General features: G+C 39.4%; 1 protein-coding gene and 1 long non-coding RNA gene across 6 annotated transcripts in view; one reads left to right on the forward strand and one right to left on the reverse strand.

The window, feature by feature from the left end:
• Nucleotides 1-21,319, forward strand: part of ASMTL (acetylserotonin O-methyltransferase like) — a 33,328-nt gene that overhangs the window by 11,528 nt on the left and 481 nt on the right. For 2 of the 3 annotated variants that reach the window (XM_075736881.1, XM_075736866.1), the window contains exons 6-13: nucleotides 1,205-1,313; nucleotides 6,545-6,971; nucleotides 8,834-8,996; nucleotides 10,782-10,966; nucleotides 12,982-13,111; nucleotides 14,206-14,349; nucleotides 14,924-15,046; nucleotides 16,658-17,381. In XM_075736881.1, the coding sequence (XP_075592996.1) occupies nucleotides 1,205-1,313; nucleotides 6,545-6,971; nucleotides 8,834-8,996; nucleotides 10,782-10,966; nucleotides 12,982-13,111; nucleotides 14,206-14,349; nucleotides 14,924-15,046; nucleotides 16,658-16,875 (1,499 nt within the window). In that variant the 3' untranslated portion in view covers nucleotides 16,876-17,381. Of the gene's footprint in view, nucleotides 1-1,204; nucleotides 1,314-6,544; nucleotides 6,972-8,833; nucleotides 8,997-10,781; nucleotides 10,967-12,981; nucleotides 13,112-14,205; nucleotides 14,350-14,923; nucleotides 15,047-16,657; nucleotides 17,382-21,319 lie in introns of those variants that run through there. The other variant, XM_075736872.1, reaches the window with a different exon arrangement.
• On the reverse strand, nucleotides 1,307-14,993 carry LOC142598384 (uncharacterized). 3 transcript variants are annotated; one of them, XR_012832628.1, is made up of 3 exons: nucleotides 14,909-14,993; nucleotides 10,814-10,935; nucleotides 1,307-2,668 (listed from the first exon to the last, which is right to left on the reverse strand). It is a non-coding gene; the product is annotated as an uncharacterized LOC142598384 (long non-coding RNA). The 3 variants fall into 3 exon arrangements; XR_012832630.1 differs by having other exon boundaries at nucleotides 1,783-2,668; nucleotides 14,823-14,957; XR_012832629.1 differs by lacking the exon at nucleotides 14,909-14,993 and adding an exon at nucleotides 11,305-12,100 and having other exon boundaries at nucleotides 1,783-2,668.

The following is a 21,319-nucleotide window of genomic DNA, read 5'->3' on the forward strand; positions in this document are numbered from 1 at the left end:
GTTATCAAGGGGTTCTTGTGAGCAATACAGCAAGAGTAATAATACCTTTCATTGTTTACTGTAGGAAGACAGTAGAAGTGCACACAACTGCAGTACTGATGCTATGACAGCATGTATCATTTGAAGTTTTCAAATTTAAGCCACATCCTATTCATATGAATAAGAATACCATAAGTCTGCATATTCCCCAAGTGATGTGATCAATGGAACAGTTTTCTAGAACACACTTTTTAAGTTTTAGTTTATAATTAACAATGCTGTTAAGTACCACATATGTTACAGATGGAATTTTCATCTTGAGCTGATTGGATTTTTTTATCACTACTGAAAGATGTAGTAATCTGTTTTCATATGCAACAACTCTTTTATAATTCATCTGGGTCATTAAATGTTTTTTCAACACTAACACCATTAGCAATTGGATAGTATTTTTCCTTTGGTCTGTACTGTGGATCTTTCTTATGCCGCAAGAATTTCCATTGCTATCAGAACAGTGGTAACAGGAGATGCTGACCTTGATTTTTATAGGAAAGAGTAGAGAGAACTAATAATCCATACCATGCACGCTCATTTGTGCAAGGCTGTTTCCTTTTGAACATGTTTTGGAAAAGCCTCCATCTGCAGTGATAGCAGATTCACAGTGTACCACATGCAACAGGGTCCACACCCAGATGTGCAGTATTTTATTGCACCTCTGGCCTTCTCTCAACCACTTCTAGATACAGAAGTCTAAAAATGACACTGATGGTTACTGATGGGACTGCTGGATGCCCGAGTCTGCAGTACACATGCAGCTGCACATTCAAGCATTTGTAGCAGCTGTGTGTTTAACTATAATGTGTTGTTAAGAGTTATTTGACAACAGTCATAGAGTTAGAAGGGTATTTGTAGCCTCACTGCTGGATGTGTATGCTAGCAGTCCATCAATAGCTCTGCTATTTACGGGTGCATCCCATGCAGAGCGAGCAACCTGTTAACCACAAGACAGGACTGCAGAGGTTGAAAATGCAAGCTTTTACTTTTTTTTGGGGAAGTTGAGTCCACTGTCCCTAAAGAGCATTATTAATCATTTCATACATCTATGTGGTATCTTTAATTTTTCCCAAGCAAAAGCATCAAATGAATACAAACTGAAATAGAACTGAGATGTTATGCTCTCTAAACTACCATTTCTGTTTCTAATAAGACCTCTTCCTTTCTGTAGATAATCAGCTAGAGACAGAAGTCACTGATTTCTATGAAGAGACTAAAGTAAAATTTTCTGAACTGTCAGAAGAGCTCTTATGGGAGTACATTCATAGCGGGGAGCCAATGTGAGTAAGACCCTGAAACTAATCACACAGTACTTGAGAATAGGCTTATGGGTGTGTTATTAGCCACCAGCATAAAACACTTTATCCTGTGAAATTTTGCTGTGTGTATATGATAAGTGATAGTATGGGTGATGCAAGGTGGGTATTCTATTATTCTTGTCCAGAACTATCATTCCTCCAGGGAAAGTGTGCTACCTTTTTAGTACCCTAACAATTTTGAAAAGTGAGACTGTTGAGATACTCTGGATTGCACTCATGCAATATACAATTACCTCTCTGTTAACAGAGGCATTCAGGGAGCTTGGATACCTGAGACAATGGATAGTTCTCATTATAAAACAGGTAAATAGAGCCAGTATTGGATAATCAGGGTATTGAAGGACTTCATTGAAAGAAGCTAGAACTTGATTTATTTAGTTTATCAAAATAGCACTACTCTGAAGTGCCAGGAAATGCCAATTTAATTTTCACTTAGTCTTGTAGCCAGTTTATACATGTTCTTATGCCATAATTGTCTCTTAGCTTGTATGTTTCCTCTTCCCTTGCAACACAGACAACGTTGATTCCACAGAAGGAATAGGCTGAGAACAGAATACCTAACTACCCCTAAGATGAAGTTGACTGGATTGTTTAAAACAAAAAAAGTGCTTTTATTTGGAGTTTTACAACAAGGGAATGTTTGGCTTTATGGAATTTGCCTTTGCTTTGTGTTAGCTGAACCTTAGTGAAGGCAAATCAGGCCATAGCACTATGGACTGCATATCTGGTGATCTGAGGTGAACTTTTGGCTCTAACTCAATTCTGTGTAAGAATATCAAATGTGGTGAGGTTTTTTTTATACGCACTCGTGCTATAAAACGATACAGTCATGTCTTACTGGGGAAAGGGGAAGCAGTGTAGACTTTGGATTTATTTAAGTGTTTACATGTAAATGATGAGGCATACTTTCTGAACACGTAAGGTTCCCAGCATATGAAAGATACCGAAGCTAAACTGGATTATGGAGAGAAGAATCTTTTGCCAAGAATGCAGTTTGTAACACAAATTCCTAGTTAGGTTTTTGGAAGGTGATCTTTTGTGTGCAGCTTATCAGAAAGTTGCAGTTTGAAGGAGGACCGTGGATTTTTTGGAAGAATGTCAGGCTGAAAAATATTTTGGAATATTCTGATTATTTCCTCTGGAAGAGAATACACTTTAGGAGTGCTGTGTTGCAGCAAAATGGTTCGTGAGCAGCACTGGGTAATTCTTTTCATTCTGCTAAACAGGGTGTGTGACAGCGAGGGTTTCTCAAGGACCAAAGGTTCAGAGAATATTTTTCATTACTCTCTGGAACAGAAGCCAGTCAATCTTCATTCCTATAATCAAGAAGATAGGAAGCATTTGCTCTGGCTTTGTGAAGGAACTACTAAATATAGTGTCCTATAAATTTTGCAAAACAGTAAGGAGAAGTCTCTCATGGGGTTTTTTGTTTGGTTGTGGTTTTTATCCCCTCCTCCATGGGCACCCGTACTGGTTACACATTTACGTGCATAGAGATTTTTCTAAACACTATTGCAGTTCAACTGACCTTTTTTTTTTTATGGCAACTTAATTCTGTGAAATCGTACAAGACTTAATGATCACATGAAAAATTAAAAGAAAATTGACTCTTTTGGGCTATTGAGGATTGAATTGAGGTCGTCTTACAGCAAGCAGAAAATTGGCCTGTAGTATTTTAAAAGTCAGTCATTGGTGACATTGACTAATTCTAAAAGTATATAGCTGACTTCAAGTATGAATAAGGGAGGAGGGAAAAGCACTCTCTCAGGGTGGACTGCGATGACGTTAAAACCCTTGAAAAATTTGGCTGTGGAAAGATGGACTTTCCCTTTCTGTTTTATTCCTGTTCGTCTTTCCAAGCAAGGTGTTTTTGCCTGCTGGCAGGGTCTCTTTCTTCTTTTCTGGCCCTCTGTAGAAAGAGGGCTGGACCATAGTAATCCTAACTGTTTGGGCTTGTGTAATGAGTAGACTTAGTTTCTGCCAGCCTCTTTGACACAGCTTTTTATTTTGTAATCTTTCCCTTGTGAACAACTTCCTCTGTCTCTGCTTGCAACTTCCAGTCTGAAGATCCTATGTGGTTTTTCGTAGCTGTGTTCTGAATGGTGGCAATGAAACCAAAGCTCCCTACTGCACTCTGGGAAAGAGGTGATTACAGAGGCTGGAGTTCTAAAGTTCCAGACTTAACTATGAAGTAATAAAATGTAGAATGTAAATGTCTAGCTTTCTTCCCTTGTATGCTTTCTCTTAAGAGTTATTTCCTTCAAAGCTATAGCAAATGTATCTTTTTAGATTTTTGTGAATAATTACAGTCTCATAGCACAGATAGCTTGAGGGTATCAGCTCTTAGAGCGTAAGAGCAAAAATCTTCCAGGTGCAGGATTACAGAAGTAAAGGGAGCTGTACTTATACTAGAATCAACTTTGAATCTTGTTTTTAATCTATCATGTTGCTACAGTTGACTCCTCTATGTGAAATAGTTGTTCGATGTTCACCAGAACTTACTAGCAAATCTTCTTCTTGTACCTGCCTGTCTCTGCTTCTTCAGAAGTTCCTTTGCAAATGGAAATGCATCTCTGCCTGCTTCTGTGATGTGTGTATGCTGACTGGGCATCTTGCCTCTAAGAGAAAGGCAACCAAATTCTCTTTACCTCTGTCATGCCAGTAGTTTTTGTCTCTGTGCTCTACAAAGCCTCTAACTTCATATTTAAAGGAACTCAAGGTGGCACCTGTCTAATTTGTAGATACGTGAAGTGAAGATAACTAAGCTTGGATATCCAATCAACTAACTAATAATTGATAGACATGCAAGAAATTAGTGTTCAGCTTCTAATGTATTTTAAATATTTGCTTCAGCAAAGATGAATTTTGTCAGTGATGTACCTATGTCTTTTTGACTATTAGTGAAGTGCAGTCACTAGCTCAGATGGATTGTCTAATGTGCCTTAAATTTGTCTGTATTTCTACTAATGTGACCTGTGTGGGCCAAGACGCACATATAATTGCCATACATGTGTGCTTGCTGTTGGAAACACCTAAAACTCAAGCAAGCGTCTCTGTCTGTAGGAGCAGTAGTGCTTCATAGTGTGTTGGCTCTGTGTTGGACAATACAGATACTGTATACATGGATATACTATTTTGTGGCATGCTTAAAGTTCAAGTTCTACAGCTAATAAAGAAAATATGCTTTAATCTTGCATTTTCAAGAGTTACTTCTATTTTACCTCTTTCTTAACATTTTTTCCCCCCGTTGTATTGTGTGTGGATTTAAAAAAAAAAAAAATAGCGGATGTTGCACACATTCTTACTGTATTGTGTATGAGTTTGTTGGTTGTGGAGTTTTGTTGCTTTTGTTCTTACATCAGTGGATGTTGCACACATTCCTGCTGAAATCATATCCTCTACAACAGTCAGTTACTGAAAAATGTTTTAGTCACAGCAGTGGTCTTATTGTTTGTCAAAAAGTCTTTAAAGTGAGTTGTATTTTTGCAAATTAGCTGATGTTATGCATAGTGTTATAAATGAAGCCTTAAAGTTAGTGCTATGCTAATAAATATGATAATAGAAGTATCCAGTTACAAAAGTCAGTTAGATTAGCCAGAGCTAGTTGAGACCTGTGTAAATACCGATATATTCTGGGGTTTAGCATGGAAGACACTTAGCGGAAAAGTCAATGGAACTGTTACTAACTACGTAGCCTCATGCTTTTGGACTAGAAGGTATACTTGTAGTAGAAAATCTTCCTCAGGATGCAATGCCAGAATGTAAACTTAAAGATAAAAAAAACCAAGATGTGGCCAATTGAGTTAATGTCCTTACTGAGAGTATGATAGTACTGCTTTTGATGGTCACAATGTTTTTTGCCTCCCTGTCAGCATATACCAGAATGAATTCATCTTACTGGACTGCTACTTCATGTAAAATTTAAGACTTTTTAGTCATTAGAATGTTCCTAATTTCGATGGTGTAAATCTTAAGTATGTTATAAAAGAAGGAATAATTTAAACAATGACAAAGCTATACAGAGGTGCTTAAAATATAAGATTAAAGGAAAAGCTCTATTCCCTAGTTTATAGCCATTCAAAAGTCCCATTTGCTGGGATACTGATTCCTCTGTTTGTCTGAGGAGACTGTCGGAAAAGGAATCCGGAAATAAGTTCTGAAAACATAAGAGCTGGTTCTGATCAAATCTAAGATGAAAAATCTACAATCTTCTTTGTGTAGTAACCTTCTATCACAAGTACTTTGCGTAACTCCGTATTATCTGAAGTTAATGGATCTGAGACTGACTGACCTTTGGTTTCAAAGCTTGCTGACTTAAGCTTTCAGATTCTGGTGTTATCATGTAAGCATACTTCTGACTGCCTTGCGCCTTGAATGTGAACAGTAAAATTGTTGGGTCTATTGCAGCTTATCTGCCCATATGCTTTGCTGTCCACACAGTGGAATTTGCATAATTACACCCAAAGACAAATTAGATTTCCAAGGTTACTTTCTGTGAAAATACATTCCTGTGCCAAACTGTTAGTGTTACCATGATATCTAAGAGCACAGTCTTGTGAACCACAACTCTACTCCTGTCTCAGAGGGTTACACAAGACTTGGATAGGGCTGAATGGGATAGTAGTGGATTTTGTATTTGAATAGGTTGCTCCTCCCCAGGAAAGTCCTATCTTCCTGATCCTCATTTTATATATTCCTATGACTGAGATCCACAAGAAGCATACTACAGTCGCTTGAGTTCTAAGATGTCTTCTTTTGGAGCTACTGTATTCCTAAAGGCTCTTCAGCCTCTTCTGGAATAGAAGGAGGGTCAGTATGCAGCCACTGGGTGACCCAGTGGCAATGCTGGTCTTTTTGGTAGCCAGGACTTGGAGAATGCTGGGCAACCTATGGCAACACAATCTGACTGCAGTCAGCTGATGCACCTCCTGCTTAGGTGACTATGGCACTTAGGCTGTCTGAAGCATGAAGACTGTAGCCTGCTCATCTTTAGTAGAAATACTGATCCTTATATTCATCTTCTGATTTTAAATTGAAGTGTTGAGCCTAACTAATAGATTTAATCTGCCTCTAACTTGAGTACACTAATCTTTATTCCAGACTCTGCAGTACTGGTGGATTATTTGTGTTCTGTGCTGCCTTTACTCTTAACCGTAATTAGATATATGTTGGTTTTGCTTTCTCTCCCCCAGGGACAAGGCTGGTGGATATGGAATCCAGGCCCTTGGTGGAATGTTAGTTGAATATGTCCATGGAGACTTCTTGAACGTTGTGGGATTTCCTCTGAATCACTTTTGCAAAAAGCTAGCAGAATTGTACTATCCACCCCCTAAACATAATGTACAACACAAAAAGCATGACTCTATCCCTTCTGTGGACACTTTTGAGAACCTAAGTGATGGAGAAAGTGAATCTTCAAATTTCACAGAGCACAAAGGTGCTAGCAAGTTGGACAGCAGTGGGATGTGTTCCTCAGGAACTATTTACAATTCTGAAACCAATTCTAGTGTCAGAGCTGGTTTTATGGTACCTTTGGAAAATCAGAATGGAGTGTCAGAAAGTGCAGCAAAACTTCCATCTAAAATTCTAGAGCTGATGGATGGTTTTAGAGCTTCAAAGGTAAGGGAAAAAATAAAACTACTCATTACATTGCTGAGTGATATGATTGTTTCATTGGACTTCAGTATATAGCAGGTAATGTGAAATACCTGATGGGGTAAGAATGTATTAATAATCAGTAAAAAAGGACCTCTGATAGTACCAGAGAATCTAAGATGGTTGAAACTTCTGGTGCAGTGCAAACATTTTTTGGTATTTGCTTTTAATTGTTCTATGAAATTTCAGTTACCTATTTGATAAAATTTTTTGTCTCTTCAGAATAAAAAAAGGTTGATGCCTTTTTTAACTGATCAAAAGAGCACAATCCAGCAGGAACAGCAGGAAGTTACCTTTATGTACTCTGCAAAGAAAGCATTTAATATGGCGAACTTATCTGACTTAACTGTGACAAGAATTGTATATATTATTTCCTTTCTGACTTCTAATGCTTAGCATTAGAATTCTGTGGAAGATCTTAACTTTTTTATTCCCTATTAAGGATATAATTTTTTTATACCCTGTTTCACGTTCGAGGTATGTTTAGCTGATAACCTCCATGCAGTGGAGTCTGGAGACAGACACATAACAGCTTACAAACAGAAGGTCACATACTCTGTGTAGCAGCCAAGCGTGATGAGAAATGAGTAGGTGGACATCTTAAGTGCTGCCAAGTTTTCTACTCACAGCTCTAGGGTAGGAAGACAATAATGAAGGAGAAATGAACACCAATCATTCTAATAAATCACTGATCTTCAAGTCGTTCATGTTTTAGGAAGAGGTGGAAAAGCTGCTAAAGTGACAAACCTGAAATTAAAGATGTAACAACTTTGAGGGGTGATGGAGGGAAACATGCCAGACAGTGGACAATGGTTTTGCTGAAACAGCAGAAAGTTGTACTTGGATCTGAAGGAGACCTGTAGTGTGGTCACTGTAGATCTGTGGGTGTGCTGCTTGCAAGTATGCAATGCAGTATTGAGAGATTTGGGATAAAGCAGCCTTGAGACTGCTGCATTCATGAACTTTCTTGTGTATCCAAAGGGAGCAAGTTTTCATGTACTTGAGTGAGATGATGCTTAGCACTTCTTCAATTTAAGTAAAAAAAAAAAAAAAAAAATTATGGAGAATCATCAGCATTTTGTTGCACATTATGTATACTGTTTACAGTGATGTGATGCTGAATTTGGTTTTGTGCAAAAACAGTGGAGGCTGGAAGTAGAAGTAGAATCTTTTCCACTAATTTAGTGGGAAGTCATAGTATAAAGGGCTGAGTGTCATGTCAAACTAGTGGAAAACTTTTTTCCTCAGGGCTTGGATCTTTGTAAAATTAATTACCAGTTGCAACGAGTGTTTCCTGTGGTCTGACAAAACTCATCATCTCTCCATTTGTAAAACAGGGATAAGAGTACAAAAGCATTTAGTTTCACAAAAGCTTTCAAGTTCTATTTCATTTTGATCCTTGACTGTTGTTTCAAGGACTTCATAAAGCAGAATGAAATCTCCTGCAGGTGAAGATGTTGCTGCCTATTTTACTTTGAACAGCTGCTGCTGCAGAACAGGAGAGGATCAGGATTAAATTGTACTTTCTCAAACTCAATATGTTCTGAATTTGCATGATCTGATCCGTAGTCAGACCTTTGGGGGTTTTTGTTCTTTTGGTATTTCCCCCCCTCCTTCAAAATTCTGTTACTCAGCTAAGATAGTGAAACCCTCTGAGAGGGGAGGAAAGTTATCATAGTAATTTCTAGGAGTTTTCTTAAACTGTATTGCACTTTTTAAAGAACAGGAGCTGTGTAGAATAATTGTAGGCAAAAGGTATTGTTCTTTTGTTTCTTGATTGCAGTCTTTCAAACACAGCATACTAACAGTTTTTTTCCTGCATGTAGGCTCTGTTTGTAGCATCTAAGATGAAGATATTCGATCATCTGAAAGATAAAGGTCCGCTGAAAGCTGTGGATATTGCAAATGAGGTTGGAACCTCTGTGTGTGGAACAGAAAGACTCCTTGATGCATGTGCTGCTCTTGGATTACTGGAGAAAACACCACAAGGTGACTAATTTCCCTGCCCCCAACTGCACATAATACTGAAAGACATGCAGGACTGGAAGAGACACTTTGAAGGTCACAGGGACTGACTTGATATTGTGGGTAACTTGGATTTTGGGGAAAAGGGAATGGATTGTTTCTTCTATGCTTTCATTATTAGTAGCTGGAATTGTTTCATTTGGGAGCACATAATCAGGTCTCCTTTGAGGAATCCTTAGATTGTTTTTGGTCTCTGGACATAGTAATGACCAAATTTCTAAGAAAAAGTTGAGTGGCCAGTCCCAAGGAGCAGCATAATAGCTCAGGTGTATCTTCTGCACTTGGATTGCAACAACCCCATGCAGGCTTGGGGAAGAGTGGCTGGAAAGCTGCCCAGCAGGAAAGGACCTGGAGGTGTTCGTCAATAGCCAGCTGAATACAAACCAGCAGTGTGCCCAGGTGGCCAAGGCAGTCAGCAGCATCCTGGCTTGTATCAGAAATGGTGTGGCCAGCAGGAATAGGGAAGGGATCGTCCCCCTGTACTCTGTGCTGCTGAGGCCACATCTCAAGTGCTGTGTTCGGTTTTGGGCCCCTCCCTACAAGAAAGACATTGAGGTGCTGGAGTGTGTCCAGAGAAGGGCAATGAAGCTGGTGAAGGGTCTGGAGCACAAGTCTGGTGAGGAGCAGCTGAGGGAACTGGGGTTGTTTAGCCTGGGGAAAAGGAGGCTGAGGGGAGACCTTATTGGTCTCTACAGCTACCTGACAGGAGGTTGTAGCCAGGTGGGTGTTGCTTTCTTCTCCCAAGTAACAAGTGATGGGACAAGAGGAAATGGCCTCAAGTTGCACCAGGGGAGGTTTAGACTGGCTATTAGGAAAAATTTCTTCACTGAAAGGGTTGTCAAGAATTGAAACAGGCTGCCCAGGGAAAGTGGTGGAGTCACCATCCCTGGAGGTATTTAAAAGACACGTAGATGTGGTGCTTAGGGACACAGTTTAGTGGTTGGACTTGGCAGTGTTAGGTTAATGGTTGGACTCGATTGTCTTAAAGGTCTTTTCCAACCTAAATGACTCTGTGATTCTATCTAAAATAAGGGCCAAATTCCATTCCCTGCTGCAGCAATGCAGAGTCACAATCTTCAGCAGAGATTCACGGTTTTAACAAGGAGGGCTCGGGAATGTGTCTCTTCATGGACAACAGCTTAAATTTCAGTGCCCCTGACTTGGAATAGTGCTTGAAGGTGTATCTAGATTAGGCAGTCATTATTAGGATTAACTTTTTCAGTCTGCATTATGTATTTATAAGTTTTCATATGCATCATGTACATAGTAAGACAAAATGGGCAAGTGCCAAGAAAAGGAAATAAAGGACGCTTTCAACTCTGTTAGAGGACAAGACCAAGTAGAAAGTCCTGAATGCAAAACATACTGGAGAAAGCTTGAATTTAAGGGAAGGAGAAGCCATCACCTAAAGAAAATTGCAGTCAAGAATTAAGAACTTCTAATAATCCCCCTTGGATATCAGGTGTCTAACTGAGGTACTCTGTTTTTAAAAAAAAAAAAAAAAAAAATCAGTGCCTATCTATATCCTCTGGCATTTAAATTCTTTTTGTAAACAAAGTACCTGCTCCTTTAAGAAGAGAAGACCTTTAGAACTATTTAATAGAAGTCTTTGCACAAAAATTAATGTGATTCTAAGATCAGGATTTGCTAGCTATTTAACAGCTACGTAGGAAAACATGCTTTTAGATTTCAAAGGACAGTTGTAAAGTACTGAAACAAAGCTGCTTACAATTGTTTTCTTACCATAAGGTTACAGTAATACAGATTCAGCAAATACATACCTGACTTTAGATGGTGAATACTCACTTCATGGCTACATTATCCACTCTAATGACCACCTTTGGCCTCTCTTCACAAACTTGGAGTCTGCTGTCAAAGAAGGCAGCAGGCAGAACCATCGAGCCTTTGGAAAGAAAGCAGAGGATTTATTTAAGGTAAGTCAACTCTTATTAGTATCAAAACCAGCTATGAAGAGCTCAGAACTGATGTAGGGGCAAATGGAGACTGAGCTGTCTAATAAAGTTGGTCAGTCTCAGAAATGGTAGAAGTACAACGTTACTCACTAGTCTCAGACTTCTGTTCTCTTCAACTTCAGGCTCTAAACTGCTGGAGCAATCACAGAATATACTGGGAAATTCTGATGAAATACTGGGAAATGCTGACAAAAATTCTCTGGCTAAAGCATTGCCCATCCAGCTGACACACTCTCAGAACAACCTCTGGGCCTGTTTAATTTACACTTATGTGGCCTTTTTATAACACCAGGTAGTACCTTATCACACATGCACTCCTTCCATATCAGATGCCAATCACTTGGTACTGATGTGCGTCCAGTTCAGTCTGTGTTGACTGTGTAGTCAAAGTTGTTTTCAAAGTCGCTTTGTGTTGATGGAGGGATCCTATCTCTTTTATGAAGATTTGTAGTTCTGTGAATGCTTCAAGCTGGAATATATTGCTGATAAGAATTGTTATCCTTTCTTCCATCTATTTCCATCTCTGTAGCATTCCTTTTCCAGTGCCAGCCCAGGTGGATGTGTTCAGACTGGAGAATCGCTTAAGGTTATAACTAGCCTAACTTGTCAATTACCTGCCTGGTGAAGTGGGTTGGGGGGCATAAATAGTTGTGCCTGTTTAAGGAGTGGGCTAGTAGCGTGAGCAGGAGAATATGTTAGGACTTCAACTCTGACAGCAGCGCTGGCTTAAAATGTACTTCAGACTACGTCCTGAGGTTCTTAATTTGTGCTTAACTTCTACATGCTGATGAAGCCAGTTTGCTAAATGAGATGTCTGCATCCCATATATACAATTGATGGAATAAGGGCTTTTGGAGACTGAAGAAGGTCCTGTTAGCCTGATGTTAGTACCTAGATTACTGGTGGACAGACCCTCCTTTAGGAATCCTTCAAAGGCTCTTTTAAAGAGAGTTTAGATACTTGGCTTTAGGAGAGCTGCTGCAGTAGATGTTTAAATTTATATGCAAATTGTGTTTTAACATAGGCGAACTAGATCTCATCTTTTTTTATACATCTGGATTACCAACTTGAGTCTGCTTGGGTGATGCTTGTGGCAGGAGCCACTACCAGTTCAGGCCTGGACTCCAGATGTGTACAGGCTGGTATGTCCGAGCAGCATATGTGGGCTACCTATTGCACTATGCATACTACAGCCTGGAGATACTTCCACTTCATTGTAGCTGTAAAGCCAGACATGACTGATGAAATCTGTATAAAAGTGAGGCATAAAGGGGTTCATGCTTTTGTATCACTTCAAATGTGAAGGGTTGAGGTTTTCCTACTAAATGCTTGTTTCTCCCCTAATAAAAAAAAAAAAACCCAAACAAAACAGTATGAGTTTTAATGTTTCTGGTTTAAGTTATGGTCCAATCATCCGTTTTTTTTTTCATCATGAGAGAATAAATGTCAGACTTAAATGAAAGCAATTTGTGAGTCTATCAAGGAGGAACGTTTCAGGAGACTGAAAAAAAAAAAATGGAATCTGTCCTTTCAAAGATTTTAAAGTCTGGAGACATCTTGCTGTAGAGCAAATCTGTTAGTAAATGTATATCAAAGGCACAGTATTTCTTTAAAAAGCACTTCTCAGATTATACCTTCTCCCTGCTATGCTACTCCAGCTTCAGTGGGCAGAAGTGTTTAATAGCCCTTGGGACATCAGCAAGCCCAGGTTCAAACCAGCCAAGTGCATGCCCTTTGAGATGCACTGCAAAAGATGTCTGTGTGATCAGAATTTTGGAGAGGATGCGAAAGTCTGCTTATCGCTACAGTGAAACAGCAAAGGACTTGGACGAGCAACTAGTCAATAGCAGTCTTAACTGATGTTTTAATTTTAGAATTCTAATGTTAATGATGTGCACCTGCTGCCTTCGTTGTACATAGTTTTAGTGAAGTAATGAAAATAAACTTCAATTACTGTGCTTTTTTTTCTTTTTTAGGACTATTATTGCAGCCAGGAGGTGAAGCAACGTTTTATGGCTGCCATGCACAGCATTGCCCACCTGACAGCAAGAGACGTGGCTACAGCATTTGATCTTTCACAGTTTAAATCTGCTTGTGATTTAGGAGGTATTGCCTGTAATTGAACTTGTATATGAATTAAAGGGAAAAGCTTGATTTCAGTTTCATATTTTATTACTTAAAACATATGTATATTTTTCACTAGAATTACAGTAATATTTACTGTTATTTTTCTGGTAGTGTAATGTCAGAATAAAAGGACTGAGTGCAGTTAACTGAAAGCAGGATTACTTAAATGGTATTTGAGTAGTTCAAAATAAGTGAATGTTTGTCACAATCATTTACATACTGACACAGCTCAAAACAGAAAACAAGATGGTTTGTGGCTCAGCTGATAGAATATTGGGCTGGGAGCTCCATTTTTCAACTGTGCTGTTGCTGTCCTTTGGCATGTCCAAGATTTTAAAAAGTAATGAAGGATTTATTTCTGAATCCTTCTGTATTGGGATGTCAAACCTGAAACACTGCACTGCTAGAACAAAAAGGTTTGATTCGCTTAGAATGGGTTTGTTTTGTGTGTTGCTTTAATTATTAATATCTAAGATGACCCCCAAAATGTTGAAGACCAATGATATACCTGAAGAAACTCTTCTTCTTAGTGTCCTTTTTTGCCCTGTGCTTGGACTTGCACAGAGGGTGTGTTATTACGTAGGGAAAGATCCAGTGAAGGAAGAACACTTAGTGCCTGGAGAGATGGACAGCATGTCAGAGGAAGTAACACTGCAGTGGTGCAACTTCTGCCACTTGTTCAGAGACTCCAAGACCAAAATCCCTGTCCTTCCCCATGCTGGAGAGTGTTTGTCAGACTTCAGATGTCAGTCCTTTGTAAATGGTAAATAGTTCTAGTGCTCTTCATCCACAAATTGCAAGTCCTTGCCCTTTAATGAAAGTTCTTTTACCTCCCCAAAAACCCTGAGGTACTGGTATCAAAGGTCATATTAGCAATTCTGTGACAGTAAGGGGTCATGCCTGCATTGCTCTAAGCACGAGGAAGTGCTGTTACCCATGTAATTATGGAGCTGTCTACCTCTAATTCTGATTCGATACCTCTATTTTAATGTTTTATACAGCCTTGTCTTTAAAAATGTCTGCAGTTGCTGGGGAAAAAAAGACTTGATTTGACTTTTTTAAACTTTCAACAGGCTGCACTGGAGCTCTGGCTCATGAATTAGTACAAATATACCAAAATCTCAAGGTCACAGTATTTGACCTTCCAGAAGTCATTGCGAACACCTCTTACTTTCAGCCTTCTGGACAACACACAGCTCCTGTGACATTTGTAGCGGGTAAATGTAACACATGATCTTTTGTCTTATTTCTGTTATCCTGGAGCACAGAACAGGGTCTTTTGCTGCAGAAAATGGTGTGCTACCCTGCTTCAACCCTTAACGTGTGTCTTAGTACAAGGCAATGTAGGCTCACCTATGTTGAATGGGGACATTGTACTTCTCAAGCCTGTGGGGATAAAACCAAACTGGCTATGGTTAGAGAATGTGGATAAATAAGGAAGTATGAATTAGTCATTTTTGAGTATCGCTGGGAGCAGAGGCTCCATGTCCTTGTCTCAGGCTTTTCTAGGCAAGATCAACATGGTGGCTATGAAGGACAATGTCTCCTTTCTCCTTCCTCCCCTGCTCTGGCTCCATTTTTATATGTTACAGAATTCTTACCTGTGATCTGCTCTTCTCTTTAACTACAGTTTCCTCATCTGCAAATCAGGGCATCCCTATAACCTGTTCATTCTTGTTTCTTTCTTTACCTCTGCTGAAGCTCCTAGTTCCTCTGCAATATTTTAATTTCATTTTGTAGGAATGTACTCTGTGGTTTCTGTAGGAGTGTACTAACTTTGCTTCTCAACAGGTGACTTCTTCAAGGATAATCTTCCAGAAGCAGATCTTTACATTCTTTCACGTGTTCTTCATGACTGGCCTGATGAGAAGATAAATGTGCTGTTAAGCAAGATATCATCTGTTTGCAAACCAGGTAAGTTTTTTCATCTTGTGGGCTTAAAGGTGCATATTAATGTATAAACTTAATGAGTAACCATAAGAAGTTCATATTAAAAAAGCATATTTTTCTGTACAATCATAGCAGCCTTTGCTTGAATGTCTATACCTGCATTATGGTAATACCCACAAAGAAACAAAGGCAACAAAGCTGCTAAGAAAACTATAAGATAAGCCCTTACTATAGTTGCAGATTTCAGACACAACTACATCATCTCCCCTATCCCTGTCATGCCCAGTCTTTCTTACTAAGCCCAGTATCATCAAATAACTAAGCATGTGCTTATTTCTGTACATACAAGTAGTCTAACAGAAGTTCCTTTAGGTTAATCAAGAAGCAGCAGTTTGTTTTGCTATCATTTTGCTATCTCAGTAGTGCCCAGAATATGGTAAAATGGCGTTCAGCACTACTTTATGCACAGATTTCATGAGAAATATGTAGCCTCTTCTGCTTTCTTCTACATTTCAATCATAGATTATCTCAAATTGGAAGGGACCCATAAAGATCATTGAGTCCAACTCCCTGCTCCTTGCAGGCCTACCTAAAACTAAACCATATGACTAAGAGCATTGTCCAGATGCTGCTTGAACTCTGGCAGGTGCCATGACCACTTCCCTGGGGAGACTGTTCCAGGGACTGACCACCCTCTCAGTGAAAAACCTTTTCCTCATGTCCAACCTCAACTTCCCCTGACACTGCTTCATTCCATTTCCTTGTGTCCTATTGCTGGTCACCAGAGAGAGGAGATCAGCACCTCCCCCTCCGCTGCCCACCTTGAGGGAAGTTGAATGTGATGAGGTCACCTCATCTCTAAGCTGAACAATCCAAGTGACCTCATAAGGCTTGCCCTTGAAGCCTTTCTCCATCTTGGTTGCTCTCCTCTGGACACACTCTTAATAGTTTGAAGTCCTTACCTTGAGGCACCCACAAGTGCACACAGTACTCAAGGTGGGGCCGCACCAGTGTAGGGTGGGACAGTCGCCTCGCTTGACCAGCTGGCTGTGCTGTGCTTGATGTGCCCCAGGACATGGTTGGCCCTTTTGGCTGCCAGGGTACTCTGACTTGTATTTGGACAGTATTAAAGATCAAAGACAAAAAGTAGAAAAGCCTGACTACTAAGATCAACTGATTCCTTAATCCAGCTGGATTGACTGTAGCTATGAAGTTTTGTTTCATAGGAGAGCATTCAAAATTAGATCTAGGCCATAAACCATAATCTTTATAAATTACAAAAGAAAATTATGGGTGACTATCTTAATCTTCTTATGCGAAGACTGGGATATGACAGATGCTTACAAGAGTTGCTTAGTTCAAATGGAAACAAGACTGAATTTGAACTCAGCATAGTCAGGAAGTGATCTTAACTTCATTAGGTGGAGACAGTGCTCTAAACTCCCTCTTCCTTTTAAAAGTTAATGGTTGTTTCCAGGAAGTGATTACTGAAAGAAAAGTTCTGTCACTGATTTCCAGTGAAGACCATTAAAATACAAGTCTGAGGGATGTCTATAACTGTCTCTGAACAAAATACTAAAAACTCAAAACTAAAAATACTTTACTAAACCACTTTTGGTTGTTTTGGATGTGCAGGAAGTGCGTTGCTAGTGGCAGAAATTGTGCTTGACGAACAGAAGACACACCCTCCTAGAGCTGTACTGCAGTCCCTCAGTATGACTGAAGGCAAGCAGAGAAGTGGCTCAGAATATAAACAGCTACTGGAGAAATACGGCTTCACAAACGTACAAATTAAGATTACAGGAAACTTACTGGATGCTGTTTTGTGCTTCAAGAAGAATTTGTCACTGTAGAGTGCCCAGAAACAAACTGGGATGTGCAGTTTTTACAACACTTGTGCAATATACCCATCATCGGCCACCACATATTGTCACTTTAGGATCATTTTGGCTCTGTCTGAAGCATAGTTGTTACAGTCCTTGAATAAAAGTTGGACTGCAGCTTCTGCAGGAGTGAGTTCTGTGCATTTAAAAAGTGTCCAGGACAGGCCCAAACCTCTATGTATTAAATACCTTCATGACCATCCAATTCTTTTGGCTAGTTTGCAGACCATATTAAGTTTAGACTTGACATAGCTGTATAGCATGGAAAGTTAAAACTACAAGCTTTTATGAGCCACATTAATACCTTTGTTTTCTTGGACCTTAAAATTAAAGAGAATTCTCCCTCTACAGTGTATTCAGTGGTTACTGCTTATTTTTATCAAAAATGAAAAAATAAAAATGAATACTGTACCATCTGCATGAATTTGGAGATGCTTGTCCTCTCTTTCACTTTTCTGTGGGGCTTTACTCAAAAACATCTCAAGGATACCCTTTTTTTTTTTTTTTTTAAGCGCTTTTTCCACAGGCAAAAATGGAAATAGGACAAAGCTCAAACATGTTTCTACAGGAGCTATAATGTCACAGAGAAGCTTCAGCAGCCTTTGACCTTCAGCCACAGTATGCACCCAGACAGGCTGCAGTTAGGAACAGCTCTCATCAGTTCTGGGTTTTTGTTGAATATGGTTAAATGGCCATATATGCTTTCTATCTCATTACTTGAGATGAGTTTTAGGATTTATGTATAAATTCTCTTATGAAAGTTAAAAGCAGAAAATTCCTCACATTCCAGTCTTTAATTGTAGAAGTACATACTGTATCCCATCTCTTCAAGTAATTTGTCACTAATGTCACCTCTCCTAATGTTTGTTTTTTCCTGATACTTCATTCCTATTTATTTTTTTCTATTTAAAGTGTACTTTGTAGTCAAAGCCTTCCTGGAGATTAAAGTTGCACTTTCAAACTTGCTTTCTTCTTTATCAGTTGTGAGTTTCTTGCCTGTCACCCTTCTACACTAATAATCCCAATAAGCCAGCGTGAAAGAGGCTGTGCCTTTGCTGAATCACCAACCTCAGCAAGGTCAAGAGTTGCATCTGCCTGGTAGACTGTGTCTTTATGTTACTTAATCAGAAGTTACTTTGCTCTTTGAACACCCAGTGAAGAAAAAGTGCCACAGTGATTGAATTCATCATGAGAAACATGCTTACTACAGAGCATTTCAGCTGTGCAAAATCAGGGAAATGCCAGACTTTTACCAGATTGGGGTTTTTGTGAATGGAAATTTGACTGATCTTATCTGTACAGATGTTAAGGCAAAATATTGAACTACTGAATAAATTCAAAATAAGTTTCTTTTCCATATTGACATGATGCTTGCCATTATGTTTAACAGGTATGTGTTTTGAGAGTGACTCATTCCAGCAATCAGGTGTTTCTCATCTCAGTTGTTCATAAAGTTCATCATGCTGTTGTTTAAGCTGCTATAAGCTGTTTGAGTCAGAAAATTTCAATCCTAAAGTTGGCACACCTGTAACTGTCACAGACTTTAAAACTGTGCCTCTAAGTACTATATCCAACTAAAATCTGAATAGAATGTGCTTGGCTACCATGCAACCTCAATGTACTCTGTGATTAAAGCACAACACTCTACACATGCTAAGCATTAGTCCCTTGGGCATCATTCCTGTGGTAATGCACTGCAGCGTGGCACTCAGGATAATTAAGCACTGGAGCAGGTTGTCCAGAGAGGTTGTGGAGTCTCTGTCCTTGGAGGTTTCAAGATCTGAGAATGAAGCCCTGAACAAACTGAGCTGACTGCAGAGCTGCCCTGCTTCGAGCAGGAGGTTGGACTGGAGATCTCCTGTGGTCCATTTCAGCCTAAGCTGTTCTATAATCACTTCATGTATCCCAGTCATATGAGAAGTGGTGAACTTGTCTTCTGTCATCAATGTCCAAATTAAGTTTTTCAGTTGCTCTGGAGAAAGCTGATAGCTTTTGGTGACTGGTAGAAGGGGTGGATTTAATGGTGTTACACTGAAAAGACTCCCTAAGCAATAGGCATAACTGAGGAAAATCTGGGCTTGTTCACTGATCAAGATGTGAAGAACGAGGGGGTGTGAGTTTTAAAATCCAAATGAATTTCTGCCAATAAAGCCTGTAGGTTTTCTGTTGCTTCTTGGGAGCAACATTCAGCTACGCCTTCTTGAGGATGCTTTTACCCATATTCTGCCTTAATAACAGTTTAGAGGAAACGTGATGCACAGAAAACCATTTTTTTGAGGTGGAGAATCATGAGGGTTAACAGAATGATAGATGAATAATAGAAACAAGAACTTCAGCGTTTGCTCCCTGAACGCTGAGGTAAGAATCCTTGAGGAAAATAGAGAAGTTTGTAAGAAAGAAGTGACACAACTTGGTTGGCTGTCCTAGCTCAATCATTTTTATATCAATTTTTTACCTTGTTACAGCTATTAACAGTACTTGTGCCTGGAAAAGTAATGGGACAGAAGCGAAGGGTGGTATGTCATCTGAGCTACCCAGCACAAAAGCTTAGGGAGAGCTATTTAATGGCTAAACCCCGTTGGGTGAGCTCTCAGTTCAGTTTTGCATGAGTTAGCTGACTCCTGGATAGTGGAAATATTTCCTGTGGTTGGTTTTGTTTAAAAAAAAAAGAAAAAGGTTTTTGAGGGCTGGCACTTTACTTCTCCACCTATCTTTTGTCTGGCAATGATGTCCTTGTTAAACAATGATAATCTGGATTAAGTTACTTTCTGATTCATAAAAGACTGTTAGGCCATTAATTTTTATCTCTTATAAAACCATGGCCAAAATTTCTTCATCAAAGTATGCTTCCTGAGAGGGCTGTAAGTTAGCTCTGTTTCAGTCCCTCTCATGATGAAATTTCAATTACATTAGTAAATCTTCATTAACTGTACAGAGAATTTTTTTCTTTTTCCCTGTACTAACTTAATTTACTGTGTCTAATCTTTGAAGGTGTTCTTCCCACATCGGTTTTGCTTTCTGGGTATATTTCTCCAGATTACTCTGATGTTACCTGGATGTCCCAAATAACTTTCCATGGCAACGTATAATGGCCAATCTATTTGTATCTTCCTTTCAGAGCATACAAAATTTGGACACTCTCTTTCAAAGCTGTAATATAATGATGACTTAGTAAGGATAGTCCTGTGTTACTCTACCTAGCAATGTTTGCTCTGTAACCAGGAACAGCGATTCCCAGGTCTCTCTGTTGAAGGCAAAGGAGAATCACACAGGAATGGGGGGTGGAAGAGAAATCACTGAATCATGACAAATGGGCTTCAGCACCCTAACTTTAGATACCTAAGTATTAGGGATTCAAATCATCTAGTCACCTTGAGCTCTCCAGTCAGTAGAAAACCATGCATTTTCAGAGGATGATTCGTCTCACCCATCTGTGAAAGGAAATGTCCTAATTTTCCTAAGAAAAGTTATTATACATTTAATAGTGGATAGAGCATATTTAAGAGGGCTAGCTGAACTACAGCTATCTAATTTATGGATGACTGAATTTGGGCAGAAGAATCCGAATGGAGAGGTAACGTAGGTTCAGGCTTACCTCAGACATGGTTGGCTAATCCTTTTTCTTTGTGAAGCAAACCTGTGTCATTGGTTCATCACAAGGTAGGTGGCTGGAACTTGCATTTAGTAAGGTAGCTGATGATACGGGGAAGAAACAGGGAATTTATTAATAAGCTGTCAGAAGGACTTCCATGACTCCTGACAGTTAACAGCAAGCTCTCAGCCAACAATTTTATCCGTAGATCTCAGTCTCTTCTCTAAGAAACTGCAATGTTATGTTTAATTTACTTTTTATCAATTGTTAAATGTCTGAGGTGTACGGGTAGGAATGGCTCTGAGGAGATTGTCTTAAAGGGTCAGAAAGATATGAATGTTATGCAGCATTGAGTAGTACTGAAATCACTGAAATGCTGCTATTCTGATATGAGTCGGTGGCCTCCTACCCCCACTGTGCCAAGAGACACCACCATACAAGATACAAGACCAAAAGACAATGAGTAAAACAATGCTCATTTTGTCAGCAGCCCACTCTTGTCTTCCCTTTCCCCTCATGGGTCTGAAGATGGAGGAAGAGGCTGTGTGTAAATGGGGTCATTTAAGTTCTGCTCACATCCCTACGTCACCACAAAGACCTCCATTCCTACAGAAATAATGTACAACATCGACTTTTTCTCTGCTTCTATAATGCTCGCCATCAACTGTTTTGTCTCCTTGGCACCATTTCAATATGAATGTGAAGCAACAGTATATCCCAAAGAGACGTAACTACTATTACTGTCTTACTGTTTCCTATAACCCTCATGCCACATCTACAGAAGTCATCCTCTCTTCCTCTGAAAACAGAGGCGTGACTTGA

Source organism: Balearica regulorum, chromosome 1, assembly GCF_011004875.1.
Source record: "Balearica regulorum gibbericeps isolate bBalReg1 chromosome 1, bBalReg1.pri, whole genome shotgun sequence".
Taxonomy (NCBI): Eukaryota; Metazoa; Chordata; class Aves; order Gruiformes; family Gruidae; genus Balearica; species Balearica regulorum.